The 16,581-nt window shown below is 43.5% G+C and overlaps 1 protein-coding gene across 1 annotated transcript in view; it reads right to left on the bottom strand.

The window, feature by feature from the left end:
• Positions 1–16,581, bottom strand: part of SLC39A10 (solute carrier family 39 member 10) — a 71,475-nt gene that overhangs the window by 14,807 nt on the left and 40,087 nt on the right. Inside the window, exon 4 of the mRNA XM_063430169.1 lies at positions 1,236–1,405. Within this exon, the coding sequence (XP_063286239.1) occupies positions 1,236–1,405 (170 nt within the window). The remainder of the gene's footprint in view (positions 1–1,235; positions 1,406–16,581) is intronic.

Genomic DNA, 16,581 nt, shown 5'->3' on the forward strand with positions numbered 1-16,581 from the left:
TGCTTGCTATTGTCTTTCTGAGCACAGCTCCAGGGAAGATGTAAAAGTCAGTTATATACAAGGTTTCTTCAGGATCATGGGGATATATAGATAAGAACAAAAGTGACACTTTGAATGTTTTTGACAGCTTTCCTAATTTGATAAGTATGGATGTGTACCAGCATATGACCTGTAGCCCCATTGTAATGAGTCACAGAGATTTAAAATTTCACCTGGGATCCACTGGACAACTCTCCCAGTCATCTAAGGGGAGATTAAGGTTCCTCTGCAGGAACTTCCATTAACTCTCCTGGGCTAAGCAACGCGAGGCCCTCCTTGAGAGTGGCTCAGAGTGATCAGTTAGATGGCCCGAGTACTGTACAACACTTAAAAAATTTACTGTATTTACTATGCATTTACCTGAAGGTGGATCAGGGGAGCCCGGGGCAGATAAAGAGCAGGAGAGTGTGGAATAAAAAAAAGGAGAGTGGGAATATAATAACATACATTTGAATTAACTGGAACTATATTGGTGTCTTAGGGTCACCCGATGGATATAGCTGAAAAGGCAGGCGCCGCGGCTGTTTAAGAGCGCGACCAGGCCTCTGTTGTATCGGACACTGAGATGAAGTGACAGCCTGTCACTGCCTCCCAGACATAGAGACCCTCAAGCTGGAGGGAGAGAGCTGCTGCCGACCTCACACATCTGAATGGGACATTTCCTCACTCCTCACTACCGGAGCGTTTACTAGGTAGAGTGAAAAACAAACACAAACACAAAAAAAAAAAATCCACAGCAAATGTGTGTCATGGGGTGACATCATAGACCCACGATGCTGAGGTGCATTCAGGCACCTGTAGACCTATTTTAGCAGTACACATGAGCTTGTGTATTCCTTCCTTAATGCATGCCCTCGTATACAGCAGTGTAGGAGTTCATAAGCATGCCAGGACAGTCAGGCATACAACGTAATTTCGTACCCTCACAAATCCAATAAACTTTGATATAAATTTATACAAGATATATTGGAACAAAGTTGGTGTATATTAAAATAGATATTCATAGCAGATGATACCCTCATGCCCCAGGGCAACGCCATTTATAATATGTTTTGAAGGCTTCTCCCACTCACCCTTATAATTAGCCAGGAGTATGAGAATTTAGTGTTTTGTAAAGAGATTTTCAAGGTTGCACGTTTAAATCTTGTAAGTGTAACATGTTTTGTCTTTATGGTACTGAAAAAATATATACTTACATGGGGTAGAAGATGAAGCAGAGCATCTCCGCTCAGTGTTCCCACTGCTAGAGCAACTAGAAATGTGAGCAGGTACTTGAAGCAGCCTTGATTAATTATTGGAATCAGGATCACACCAAGCAAGGAAAGTAGACTAATAACGGTGATTGAGATGAAGCCACAAATCCACACTGAAAGTAAGAAAAGACAAATGGATAAAACACACTGAAATCATTTGTAGTCACTCTAAAATGTAATCAATAGTTAGCACAAAAAATAAATAAAAATGCTATTTCTATGTATGTGTCCTGTAGACTTTGGCAATGCATTCATGCTGCCCAAAGACAAGGCAATAGTTGCAAAACCTGGAACTTGAAAATTTCACAACCAGCAGGTATGCAGAGCAGACAAGCAGTTCCGGTTGACTGCAAGCAGTGTACAGAGCAATCCACTATGTGCTGAACAACTGCTACTATTTATTCAATAAGCCCCTGCTGTGTTTATGGTACATGTAGAATATCTCCTGAAGAGGAAGGGTTCTGTAAAGGTCTGTATTTTGTATACTATTCATAAAGTATATAAAATACTTATTTTTAACCCCAGATATCCACTGAAAAAGTCTGCCTTAGACACAGGAGATCTAAAAGATCAGAGTTCTGCAATTCTCCCAACTTACTGTGATACATATGCAAATAGACACAGACCATCACTTATTAAAATTTCAAACCAACCCAACCAGTTTTGTATGTTCCATTTGAAAAGACATTTTGTTTTAAAATACCATAAACTGTAGTAAAGAAAAGAAAAAACAGAAGGGTAAACCGTTTAGAAGATAAACCCCTCTGTGCAAAAAGTAACCCAAATAAAACGTAACCTTTAATAATATTATATATATATATATATATATATATATATAAAAAATGTTTTGTAAAAAGGGCTAGGTCTCAGTTGTAGTAATTCTACGTAATACTAGGTAGCAGATAAAGTATATCTACTTCTACTTATAATAGGAGAAAAAATTCTCCAAACAAATAGGAGTATAAGAAATAACTGAAAAACGAAATAATTTGGAAAAAATTATAAAAAGAAATAATAAATGTATAAATATCCAAAATTATCTAACTGAAATACGTAGTTGGATGATTATATCATGTACTGCAAAGTGTGAAACCAAAAGGTGCTACAAAGTTTTGTAACTAAAATGATAGAAGTTGCAATTGTAGCATGTCCAATTAGCTAGGAAAGGAGAAACAAAAAACAGATTAGGAGTAGTGATGTCCCGAACTGTTCGCCGGCGAATAGTTCCCGGCGAACATCGCTTGTTCGCCACGGACGGCGAACACATGCGCTGTTTGGTCCGCCCCCTATTCGTCATCATTGAGTAAACTTTGACCCTGCCTGTACCTCACAGTCAGCAGACACATTCCAGCCAATCAGCAGCAGACCCTCCCACCTCCTGGACAGCATCCATTTTACATTAATTGTGAAGCTGCATTCTTAGTGAGAGTAGGGACAGTGTAGCTGCTGCTGATTTGATAGGGAAATTGATAGCTAGGCTAGGGTATTCAGTGTCCACTACAGTCCTGAAGGACTCATCTGATCTCTGCTGTAAGGACAGCACCCCAAAAAGCCCTTTTTAGGGCTAGAACATCAGTCTGCTTTTTTTTTTCTGTGTAATGTAATTGCAGTTGCCTGCCTGCCAGCCTGTGTGTCAGGCTCACAGCATATACTGTGCCCACTTGCCCAGTGCCACCACTCACTCACTGGTGTCACAATAGCTTGCATTTAAAAAAAACAAACAAACAACTTTTTGGACTGTAATATAATAGCAGTCAGTTTCCTTCACGAGTGTGCGTTTCAGGGCCTGCCAGGGCACAGTGTCACACCAGTGCCACTCATATCTGTTGTCACAGTAGCTTGCATGCATAGTACCACTGTGCTGTGCTGTGATTCCCTTTGGCCCTAGAATAATGGCCAGTGTTCAGAGGCCACGTACCCTGAACTCGAAAAGTTCTGAGGACATAGTTGACTGGCTAACACAGGAACCCAATCTTCTACAGCTTCTGCTCGGAACCTTGACGCACCATCCTCCTCCAGCTTAGCTTCAGGCACCTCTCAAGATACCACTCTACCGCCTGCCGCCAACACTAGCACCACAGCCGCTTCACTTGATCTGTCAGAGGAGTTATTTACACATTAGTTGGAAGAAATTAGTGATGCGCAACCATTATTGCCAGAGGATGTAGATAACAGGGATATGTCTCAGTCAGACAGCATTACACACGTATGGTGTGATGATGATGATGATGATGTACCCGCTGCTGCTTCCTTTGCTGAGTTGTCAGATACAAGTGAAGCGGTTGATGATGACTATGCGTCAGTGGATGTCACGTGGGTGCCCGCTAGAAGAGAAGAAGAACAGGGGGAAAGTTCAGATGGGGAGACAGAGAGGAGGAGGAGGAGACGAGTTGGAAGCAGGAGGAGGTCGTCGCAAGGAGCATGCATCAGGACCCGAGGTCAGCCAGACAGCACGCCAATCAACGCATGCTGTTGCCACCACCAGAATGCCGTCATTGCGGCATTTTTTTTGTGTGTCTGCCTCTGACAACAGCGATGCCATTTGCAACTGCTTTGCGAAGGCACATAATCGCACATCACAAACGCCTATGGGAACAACACATCAGTACAAGCAGCACACAAACTCAAAGCCGCCATCCTCCTCCTGGTCCAGCATCTTCAGCCACGTTAACCACTGCTGTCCTCCTTGCCCCCTCTCAACCATCCGCCCCTCCGTCTCTCGCCTTGGGCAGTTTCTGCTCATCTGCCCACAGTCAGGTGTCTGTCAAGGACAAGTTTGAGCGTAAGAAGCCAATGTCACAGAGTCACCCCCTTGCCCGGCGTCTGACAGCTGGCTTGACTGAACTCTTAGTCCGCCAGCTTTTACCATACAAGCTGGTGGAGTCTGAGGCGTTCAAAAAATTTATAGCTATTGGGACACCGCAGTGGAAGGTACCCGGTCGAAATTTCTTTGCACAAAAGGCAATCCCCAACCTGTACTCGATTGTGCAAAAGGAAGTAATGGCATGTCTGGCACACAGTGTTGGGGCAAGGGTCCATCTGACCACTGAAACCTGGTCTGCAAAGCATGGTCAGGGCATGTATATCACCTACACTGCGCATTGGGTAAACCTGCTGAATGCTGCCAAGCATGGAATGCGTGGCTCTGCAGAGGAGTTGGTGACACCGCCACGACTTGCAGGCAGGCCTGCTACCACCTCCTCTACTCCTCCTACTCCATCCTCTTCTATAACCTCCTCAGCTGAGTCCTCTTCTGCTGCTGCGTCTTGCTCCACATCAACGGCACCCCCCCCCCCCAGCTCCCCAGGTACTGTTCCACATCCTGGATACGGCAGTGACACGCCGTCTTGGGGTTGACTTGCCTGAAAGCAGAGAGTCACACTGGACCAGCACTCCTGTCCGCCCTGAACGCACAGGTGGATCAGTGGCTGACTCCGCACCAACTGGAGATCGGCAAAGTGGTTTGTGACAACGGAAGAAATTTGTTGGCGGCATTGCATTTGGGCAAGTTGACACATGTGCCGTGCATGGCACATGTGTGTAATCTGATCGTATAACGCTTTGTGCATAAGTACCCAGGCTTACAGGACGTCCTGAAGCAGGCCAGGAAGGTGTGTGGCCATTTCAGGCGTTCCTACACGGCCATGGCGCACTTTTCAGATATCCAGCGGCAAAACAACATGCCAGTGAGGTGCTTGATTTGCGACAGCCCGACACGTTGGAATTCAACACTCCTAATGTTCGACCGCCTGCTCCACCAAGAAAAAGCCGTTAACGAGTATTTGTATGACCGGGGTGCTAGGACAGCCTCTGCGAAGCTAGGAATTTTTTTGCCACGTTACTGGACGCTCATGCGCAATGCCTGTAGGCTCATGCGTCCTTTTGAGGAGGTGACAAACCTAGTCAGTCGCACCGAAGGCACCATCAGCGACATCATACCATTTGTTTTCTTCCTGGAGTGTGCCCTGCGAAGAGTGCTGGATCAGGCCATAGATGAGCGTGAAGAGGAAGAGTTGTGGTCACCATCACCACCAGAAAAAGCCTTATCAGCATCGCTTGCGGGACCTGGGGTCAATGCTGGAAGAGGATTGTGAGGAAGAGGAGTCAGAGGAGGAATGTGGCTTTGAGTAGGAGGAGGAAGACCAACCACAACAGGCATCCCAGGGTGCTCGTTATCACCTATCTGGTACCCGTGGTGTTGTACGTGGCTGGGGGGGAAGAACATACCTTCAGGGAGATCACGGAGGACGAGGAACAGGACATGAGTAGCTCGGCATCCAACCTTGCACAAATGGGGTCTTTCATGCGGTCGTGCCTGTTGAGAGACCCTCGTATAAAAAGGCTGAAGGAGAACGACCTGTACTGGGTGTCCACGCTACTAGACCCCCGGTATAAGCAGAAAGTGCCTGATATGTTACCGAATTATGGCAAGTCGGAAAGAATGCAGCAGTTCCAAAATCAATTAAAAAGTATGCTTTACACAGCGTATAAGGGTGATGTCACAGCACAACAGGAATCTAACAGGGGAAGAGGTGAAAGTAATCCTCCTCCTCCCACGACCACGCCGGCAAGGACAGGACGCTTTACAGACATGTTGTTGATGGAGGACATACGGAGCTTTTTAAGTCCTACGCATCGCCACAGCCCTTCTGGGTCCACCCTCAGAGAACGACTCGACCGACAGGTAGCAGACTACCTCGCCTTAACTGCAGATATCGACACTCTGAGGAGCGATGAACCCTTTGACTACTGGGTGTGCAGGCTTGACCTGTGGCCTGAGCTATCCCAATTTGCGATAGAACTTCTGGCCTGCCCCGCTTCAAGTGTCCTGTCAGAAAGGACCTTCAGTGCAGCAGGAGGTATTGTCACTGAGAAGAGAAGTCCCCTAGGTCAAAAAAGTCTAGATTACCTCACCTTTATTAAGAGGAATGAGGGATGGATCCCGAAGGGACTGACCGTGGGCGATACATTCGACTAAAAAAGGCCTGATGAGGGGGACTACTTAACACACTACTCCTATCTGGTGGCACATTAGATTGCACGCGCAGTGCCCCAAATTTGAAGTAGGAGGACCGACCAAGCATCTTTTTCCATCTCCCGCTTCCTGGGTGGAGGAAGAGAGACCTTCAATGACATCAGTGAGGACAAGGAACGGGACATGGCTAGCTTGGTATCCAACCTTGTGCAAATGGGGAGTTTGCGGTTGTGCAAATGGATTGTTTGCGGTGCGTTAAACGGGGAGTTTGGTCTGTCACTGTGAAGCGGGCGTAACCCTTACACTACCTGATCGATACAACATCATACCTGATGTTTTAAAGCACGTTATTCCAAACAATTTAGGAATGTTAGGTGAGTTATGCCCTTTATGGATTAAAACCAGACTCTGCATCAACTATGTCATTTTCCATGGGAGTTTTGCCATGGATCCCCCTCCGGCACGTCACAGTCCAGGTGTTAGTCCCCTTGAAACAACTTTTCCATCACTATTGTGGCCAGAAAGAGTCCCTGTGTGTTTTAAAATTCGCCTGCCCATTGAGGTCTATGGCGGTTCGCCCATTCGCGAAAGTTCGCGAACTGAAAATGTTATGTGCGCGACATCACATTGGTTTCGGTGTCATCAGTCATGGCTGCCGAAGCTGGCTTCCATGAACCAAGCCTGGCTATGTGCCGCACTGGCGGAGGTGCTACCTTAAGCCTTTGCTGAAGTATTGCGTGGAAGCAATATGTATTCTGTGACAGTCCTGACAGAATATGTCCCAGACTGCCAGATTCAAACCTTCCTTTCTCCCATGTAAATAGCTGGTCTCTTCCGAGACACTGAATGATTAAGTACATTGAATTTCAAAACTACAGGGAGATACATTAATGACATTCTTACAGAATAATATATAGGGACACTATAGTCACCTGAACAACTTTAGCTTAATGAAGCAGTTTTGGTGTATAGCACATGCCCCTGCAGCCTCACTGCTCAATCCTCTGCCATTTAGGAGTTAAATCCCTTTGTTTATGAACCCTAGTCACACCTCCCTGCATGTGACTTGCACAGCCTTCCATAAACACTTCCTGTAAAGAGAGCCCTATTTAGGCTCTCTTTATTGCAAGTTCTGTTTAATTAAGATTTTCTTATCCCCTGCTATGTTAATAGCTTGCTAGACCCTGTAAGAGCCTCCTGTATGTGATTAAAGTTCAATTTAGAGATTGAGATTCAATTATTTAAGGTAAATTACATCTGTTTGAAAGTGAAACCAGTTTTTTTTTCTCATGCAGGCTCTGTCAATCATAGCCAGGGGAGGTGTGGCTAGGGCTGCATAAACAGAAACAAAGTGATATAACTCCTAAATGACAGTGAATTGAGCAGTGAAATTGCAGGGGAATGTTCTATACACTAAAACTGCTTTATTTAGCTAAAGTAATTTAGGTGACTATAGTGTTCCTTTAGGTCTGGTTTTATGGTGTCTTTACTTCTTGAAACGGTTTAGCTACACTATTGCATATATTCACATATTTGAGAGAAATAAAAATTAAAAAAAAGAGGAAAAAGTTTAGTTTTATTTTTTACCCCTGTTACCAATTGACAAATGCTCAAGAGACCTGACAATCCTAGATTAGGTTACATACTCCCGTGCTTAGACCTTGAGCACCCAATGCAATAAGGCACTGTCCACCCAAAATGAACAGACCCCCAGAACAAACCAATCTTTCAATATGTAGTGATTATACCAGGGGAATGGTTGGAGAGAAGCATAGAACAGAGCATACCAGATACCCATGCCCTTTCCGATTCTACCATACCATACCCTGAGCCAGCAGAGCACTATATCCTCAGCAACCAGCACAAAGATAGGACACATGAGAAGCTAGCACAGTGACGTAGGCAGCACAGGCCTGAGAGCAGAGGTGTGAAACCACCGGACAAGGTGACCTCATTACAGGAGGGTGTTGCAGGTCTACTATGTGACATTGTGATGTATGTTTGGTACATTATAAGGGAAAGTATGCTGGTTATGTACTGGACTGTTGGATGGACAGCCATGTATGTTTACCGTATCCCCCATCCCTTTTCTATACCCTGAATCAAAAACACAATAAAAGTTGTCAAATAAAAAAAAAAAAAAAAAAGGAGAGTTTATTCGAATGCATCAGATCTTACACGCCACTTTCAAACCAAAAGCTCTTTGATGTATATACATAGATTATTTATGTCTTACTAAAATGGTTTCTTCCTTAACTTGAAGTAATATTTTAGAGTAACCAAACCTAAGGTGGTGGCTGTTCTAAATCTAAATAATGGGGGTCATTTGGGGTACGATCATGGTAACAACCAGGGAACTATTGACATCATAACAACTACAGTCCGCTCTGGTGGTTATTGTGCTTGTGCGTTCCTCTACTACACACTTTTGTGCATTCTTTAGATTTCTACTGGTATTATCAAATGTAAACTCTTCATATTATTTCAAAAGCCTGAGCAAAAAACATTAAAATTATCTAGAACAATACACACAGCAAAAAAAAAAAAGGTAAATACTTGCTCATAATTCTTTAAAGCAACCATAAGAAATTAGGTCCTGAGAGGGTTAAAAGGCCTTCAAAACTAGTTCTATTCAAACTCCCTTCTTAATTACAAACACAACTAATACTCATTTTTAAAAAGGGCTACTCATCTGTGAAAAAATTCCTAATTACCTTGGTTCATAGCACAATCAGGCCGGCAGTTTTAAACCCAGTCTAAGCAGTTTAATTGGGGGAAAAAAGGCTTTGAATCCTTTTAATAAACTCCCTTAGTAATTAAGCTTAAGTCAATGGAAGGAATAAATGAGCTTCCTCAAAGAAGAAACTATTTGCTCCCATAAGTAGCAGAAACACTATCTCCTCTCTAACAGACTTTAAAGAAAGTTAATATGTTGGCTGCTGTGTCACCACAGGAGATTATGCGGAACAGGTTAACCTTTCTTAATGATGCTACAGTTATTAAAAATAATTAGCAATATGGCGTTCAAGCCAAAAAGGGAAAAAGAGGAAATAGTCAATTCAAGAATAGCTAAAATACAATATAAAAATGTTACCCAAAACATATCGGGTTTATTGGATTAAACTTGTTTTGTTTAATATATAATATTAAAGACATAAAATTAGATATTAATGGGAAAAAAAACAATTAGTTGCACGAATTGGGATTTAACAGCAGGAATACAAATTTGCACATGCAATCACTGAGCAATGTACATAATGTAACATTTAAAGGGATACTGTAGTCACCAAAACAACTTTAGCTTAATGAAGCAGTCTCACTGCTCAATTCTCTGCCATTTAGGAGTTAAATCACCTTGTTTATACAGTCCTAGGCACACCTCCATGCATGTGACTTGTGCCGCCTTCCTAAACACTTCCTGTAAAGAGCCATCTAATGTTTATACTTCCTTTATTGCAAATGCTGTTTAATTTAGCATTTCTTATCTCTTGCTCTGTTAACAGCATGTTAGATCCTGCAGAAACCTCCTGTATGTAATTAAAGTTCAATTTAAAGAGTAGGAAATAAAAACTTTCAAAGTTAGTAACACCTGATTGAAAGTGAAACCATTTTTTTTCATGCAGGCTGTGTCATGTGGGGAGCAAGGGGAGGTGTTGATTTAACTCCTAAATGGCAGATAATTGTCCAGTGAGACTTTGGAGGCATGATCTACACACAAAAACTGCTCCATTAAGCTAAAGTTGCTTTGGGGACTATAGTGTCCCAGAACTCAAACAAACCTTCCGGAAGACATTATTTGTAAAGTAGCACTACCGTAGACAAACTAACAAATATGTAGTTGTACAGGAATAGAACAGGTTTAGGGTTTACCCAAACAAGCTTGCATTTTAATTGATACATTTTCTTAACCCAGGTTAAGAAAAACCCACCAGTTTGGTACATGTGCCAATTTGTAAGAATTAAACGGTCATCAATTACACAAAAACAATGTTGGTGAATGTGTAAGCCAAATATTTAAATGAATACTAAACCATTACAGCTTGAAGGGAAGCACATAATTCCAGGATTTCTGATATGTTTGCTTATTATATTTATATATAACAAACACGTTTGTTATATTTAACAAACACGTTTATGAGGAGTAAACATTTTTTAAATATTAAACATTGCTGTGCTAAGCTCTATCCTGAAACTGAACACATCCATGTCAGCTTATTCTCAAACAACTTCTATAACATGATAGGATATCATATTTGCTTAAGTCTCTCTTTATTAGAACTCCACAGCAGCACATTAACACAGAGAAAAAACAACCAATCAAAGTTAGGTACTATAACACTCTCCTCCCCACACATAACGTCCTCTTTCTTTGCTGCTCCACATCAGTACAGGTCAGAGTACCACCGTCTCCTGCTCTTAGTTGGTGGCTGTGAATGTTATCTTATTCCTTCTTTTATGGTGTTTGGACTTTAGGGGTTTTGTTTTACTCCCCTGTTTACTCCATTACTTTCTGCCTATTTTTCCTATCAAAGTTTCCCTTAAGCTTGTGTAGCCTGCTCTGGCTGACTTAATTCGACCTTGCAAGCCCTTTGTACTTTGCAGCAAGGAACTTTGCATGACTTTGCTATACTGTCTGTCTGCTTGTTATTTTTTATATATATATATATATATATATATATATATATATATATATATATATATATATATATATTCCCCCTTGGTTTATCTGTGCTCTGGAGATTACATAGTCTTAGTGCTTCTGCCTTGCTACTCCCTCCGTTTTCCCGATCACCAGGACCACGGAGTCTCTCTCGGGCGGTCCCACGTGCTCTGCTCCACGTGTTTTGCTCCCACGGCCTCCTTGGACCTAGCGCTATTGCACGAGATCCCGATGGCCGGAGCCGGCATTTGCCGCAGCCCACGTGTGCCTGGGCAACGGTGGTAGAGTGCGGATGTTCGCTGCCCTCCCACAGTGTTTGATCTACTGCAGTGGGGTAAGCAGCTCCCTGGTTTTCTCCAGGGGCACCAGAGTTCCCGGAGATGCCCTTATAGCTAAAAAGTTCTAAGGCTGATGCTCCTTCTGCAGAATGTCCAGGATTGTGTCTGTATATAAGAGACTATTTGTTTTGTGAAACTTGAAATCATGATGAATGTTAAGGAAAAGGCTATTTGAGTCAACTAACTTAATACATTGTTTTTTATAGCCGCATGGCGTAACCCTATCCTTCCCTCTACATTAGCCAAGGATTCTTAGGTGGGGTGCATTTTTTATAACGCGCATTTGGGAGATGGGTAGGATTTTAGTATCCCCTTCCACCATTCAGTCCTTACATTTATTCAAGGGTGAGAATATATTTGTTTTTGATACCCCTATGTTCAGTGCCATTATGTGAGATTTTATTCTTTTCTTTATTGTATATTACTGGCTCTCTCTTCCTTTTTCAAATACTCATGTGCCACAGACTTCCTTTCAGACCTCTGCCCCTCTTTTCCTCTGTGATCTGCTTCCATTGCCTGCCCTAGGTTTTAAGGGTCTAATTTTTTCATTATATGGCATACCCTGGTCTGTTTAGGTATTTCTCGCACTGTAGGTCACATTGCATCCTTTTGGTGGGTGTTGGGCCCAGTCTGGGGGTACCCCCCAGTGGCATCGTTTTTTCTTTCCTGCCATGTCAGATTAGGACCTCCTCAGGCTGCCCGTATACTGCCCTTTATGTCGAGGCTTTCAGGGCACGCTGCATGGCGGTGTTTGTGGTGTTTTGTTTCTCCGTTATTTTTCTTATGGCCCACTCCCTGGTTGTTCCTTTTGGTAGACACCTGTCAGGGGTAGATTTCTGTTGATACTCCTTACAGGATCTTTGGGAAACACATGCAGGGACTAGTGCTCAGTCAAAAACGAGGGAGCACAGGAAATATTTTGGCCTTTAGCTGTATCTTTTTTATATCTAGGTAGTTATATCTATGTCATGTATAGTTCTAGGTTATTTACCTGCTTTTCATTTCCTTTCCGTTATATTGCCTTCCCGCTTTAATTTTAGTTCTGTTTCTTTGTTTCGAGTCTTCCGGTCTTTTCCTCTCGCTCAGGACGTCGAGAGGCCTGACTCTGCCTCCTCCGACCTCCCGGGCTCTCGTGGATCGCGGAGAAAGTCTTTTCCTCAGACAGCCATCTTTGATCCCACGCACTGGCGCGAGATCCAGGCGGCCGTTTGTAGCTTCCTTATTTTCTAGGTATTGCAGCTTCTCAGCCTGACTCATGGGCACGGCCCTAGGATGAATTGTTACTCCGACTACTATAAGTATTGTTTATTCCCAGTTTGGGTCCACCTCTCATATGACTGATACGGAGAGCGATTTCATTATTAAAGGGGGACCCCTATCAGGAGCACAGCCCAAGCTGATATAAGAGGGTGCGACCCTCCCATAACCTCAGCCCGATGCCAATGCAAATTACATGATTAGAGGGTGACCCCCTCTCATATATCGAACCTGACACTAATTTTATTATTAGAGGGCGCGGCCCTCCCATAACCTCAGCCCGATGCCAATATTGATGCAAACTGCATGACTAGAGGGTGACCTCCTCTCACATAAAAAGGAGCCAGACACGGATATAGACACTACGGCTCTTTAATACGCTCAACCCGCTACTGAGCTCCCCTCATGTGCACAGCCCAATAGGACTACTTATACTGTTCCCATCAGTTTACCGTTTGCGTTGCAGTTTATTACAGTACTGGATTCTGTTTCGATTCTTGGAGGGCAAACCAGTCTCTTGTCGTTACTCAACATGGTTATTTATCCTGCTACAGTCGGCCTTTGTTCATCTTACAGGCTTATACCAGTACAGAGCACCGATGTCTTCTTAGAGGGGCGTCCCTCCTACATTCAACTCAATATGGAGGTCTGTTCTACATACCGTGTTTTGCAATAAGTACTATGGCTACCTCACTAGAACGTCTATGAGACGCTGCTTCGTAGCGACTGGGTAATAGGAGAGAACCCCCTCCATTAGATCTAACGACTGTGCTACTATTTATTTTCTTTATATAGGTGCTACCTGATCAGGCATGGTATTGCCTGTTTAAACTGGCTGTTACTGTTACAACTCCTATAATTGGGCTGCTGGGTCTGTGCCACTGTACTCCCACTCGGGATATACTTACTGAGGTATTACTGGGGGAGATCCCCCACCTTATTTACACATTTCCCTGATGCCTTATTGGACAGGGTATGGGCTGTTTTGAACTGGCTGTCTCTGGTACAGCTCCTATGAATGGCCCACTTTGTTGGTGCCCCTATACCTCCCTACTGGATATACTCCTGGAGGTTGTACTGCTAATGGGTGAGCCCCAGTTATTGCAGGTGTGTAGGTTATGGTATCTGCATTGTATCGAGCAGGCAACCGCACACTGTTTATTTTTATGCACAAACTGCTCAGGAAGTTTTCCCCTATCAAAGGTAGCATGAGATTTTGATGCCTTTAAAGAGCAAACAAGCCCTGCCTACTCGGATGGCGGGAATGGGGAAGTCCCACATCCCGGTCTGCACATGCACCGTCGCATGGAAAGACCAGAGTTCCCGGTCGACTTTGGGTTCCCTGGCCGTTAGCCAGCTTGGGATATATGGCAGGACTACCTCTACTCCTCTGAGAACGTTTCTGGAGAACACGATTTGTATATGGAGGCCTCTCCCTCTGAACACTAATCCCCTCACGTGAGCCGTCCTGGTTTTTGATCTTTCGCTCACCCACCTATTCAGGTACCGACAAAGATGACTTGCCTGGACTTGATGGGGGAACCCTTCTTTGATGTCAAATCCTACACAGAAGTCGGGACGCAACCTCCCTGGAGGGCCGGTGTCTGGCTCGGATAAGGCTAGCCGACATTTTAGAATCCTGGACACAGTCCCTGCTTCGGACGGTCGAAGCTACGCCCCCTTTTTTTGCTATATCTATCCCCTGGATTCTACGGTCATTGTCGAAAGGACTTTACGTTCTATCTACGTATTGGACAATGCTATAAGATCACGGGACTCTAGAGGAAGAAGATTTGGGGAGGGGGGTGTATTCCTTCATATGAATACCTAACCTTCAGACCTCAAATTCAAATACCTGAGTCCCTTGGCTTATGGCCTACTCTTGAAAATAACATTCCACTGACAGTCAGGAATACAGGAACCTAGATGCCTCACTCTATTATAACCTATCTTTGGTGTGACATGCATACCATAAGTCCCCCCATGGGCTTTTGGCAGGGCTGGACTGAAGCAGGATCGTACACGCAGTTATTTGGATTATTTCACTCTCTCCCTAGTCGCTCACCAAGGCCCGATTCTGTTTTTCCAACCTGCCTGCTCTTTGAACTGCTTTCGACTCATTTGTGTTCCACCACGCAACTAAATCACGTGACGGCTCTTCGTTGATGCAGGTCCCAATTATCCCATGGATCCGGACCGCTTATCACTCCTCGACGAGGATACCTTTGGATGGAAAGCTCAACCTCTATTTACGTTCCCCTCATTTTGGTATTTCAAGACTTCACAATCTCCCAGAGTAGCCGATCCTCGTTTCGCCACACAAATTCAGTTTTGGAACCCTGATTTGACGCTCCCTTGGGAATATTCTGACTACCACAGTCGCAGGTTCCACAGTCCAATTGGAAACATCTAGCATGCAACTAGTTTTTTCCCCTGCACTCTTGCCAGCCTAGTAGATTCATTCTCAGATGAGACCACTCGCTTCGTAGGCCATGAGGGAACGAAAAGACCCTATTCGATCCGGTTACAGAATTGGTGCTGGATTCTGACGCATTGCTTGCATGACCACATCACCTGGTGACCCTGGCACGATCGGTGGAGCCAACTTCCACCTTTATCTCACGGGTCCAAGTCCGCCATGTTCTTCGGAATTTTGCACCTGCAGGAAAATGCTTACTATGTCGGCTTTGCAGTTCATGGACCGTCTTCTAGGAGACAGGTCGCCACCCCAAGTACAGCGGATCTAACAGCGGATTGCGTTTTTCCGTAATTTGTGGTACACCGATGGCTGGCATCTTGATCGATCGATCGACCTGCCGTTACTTCACGCAATTGGAAGGTCCATTTGGGATTGCTCTAGTTATGTCCTGGAATAGGTACCAGCGAAACAAACATTGTTGGATTTGTTGGCGGAGCGTTAAAACAGCAAATATGAAGCCTCCTGTCATGTTCTAAAATAGTAGATTACGCTAGCTTTAGTGTACCTATAATCTTAATTGTATTAATGACAGGAGGCAAATATTTCCCTCCCATTCTTATCCCTCCCTTGTTTAATTTTAATAGTTTGGGTTAATCGGGTACGTATGCTTGTTGTCTCTGCTACCTGTCACTTGTTCTTGTGTCCGTTTCCTAAGTAAGGGTTGGGATCTCTGTATATTACGATATTTCTGGTTGTTACACTGGGTGCAAATGTTTTGTTCAGAGTACATTTCATTGGCTAACCAACCTTTTCGATCCTGTTTTTTCTCTCGTTTCAGTTTACAGTTGGTCAACGCTACCTGGTTTGACATTTCTTGTCGGATGAAGGACGTTGTTGTATTCATTGTATCTAGGACTTAGTTTTTCTCTACATTGTTTTTTTCTGCCTTTTGTTCTGTTATTGTCGCAGCTTGAAAGAGGAAGTTGTGTGTAGGGAGGGGAGTTTTATAGTACCTAACTTTTTTCTGACTGGTTGTTATTTCTCTGTGTTAATGTGCTCCTGTGGAGTTCTAGTAAAGAGAGACTTAAGCAAATACTCGCCTCCTGTCATTAATAAAATTAAGATTATAGGTACACTAAAGCTAGCATAATCTACAATTGTGATCTCAATCTTTTATTTTTAAAATCATCAAATCTTCTGTATGATGGTATACTTTCCAGTGAAGCGATGGTTCCCTTTTAAAATGCTACTCTCCTATCTAGATAGTGGGTCACTGCTAATTTAGTTTAGAAGGGACAGACGTGTATAAAAAAAAAAAAAAAACACAATATTATAATATATATATATATATATATATATATATATATATATATATATATATATATACACACACACAAAAATTGAAGACAGGAGCACTCTCTGGGAATTTCAAATTGTATTTCAAAAAAATCACCACCTCTACATCAACGTTTCGACCCTTCTGGGTCTTTATCAACATCTTGATAAAGACCCAGAAGGGTCGAAACGTTGATGTAGAGGTGGTGATTTTTTTTAAATACAATTTGAAATTCCCAGAGAGTGCTCCTGTCTTCAATTTTTGTTTATATGTCTGCTGGGATGCACCCGGGTATAAGTCTTTG

Source organism: Pelobates fuscus, chromosome 8 (genome assembly GCF_036172605.1).
Source record: "Pelobates fuscus isolate aPelFus1 chromosome 8, aPelFus1.pri, whole genome shotgun sequence".
In the NCBI taxonomy this organism is placed as follows: Eukaryota; Metazoa; Chordata; class Amphibia; order Anura; family Pelobatidae; genus Pelobates; species Pelobates fuscus.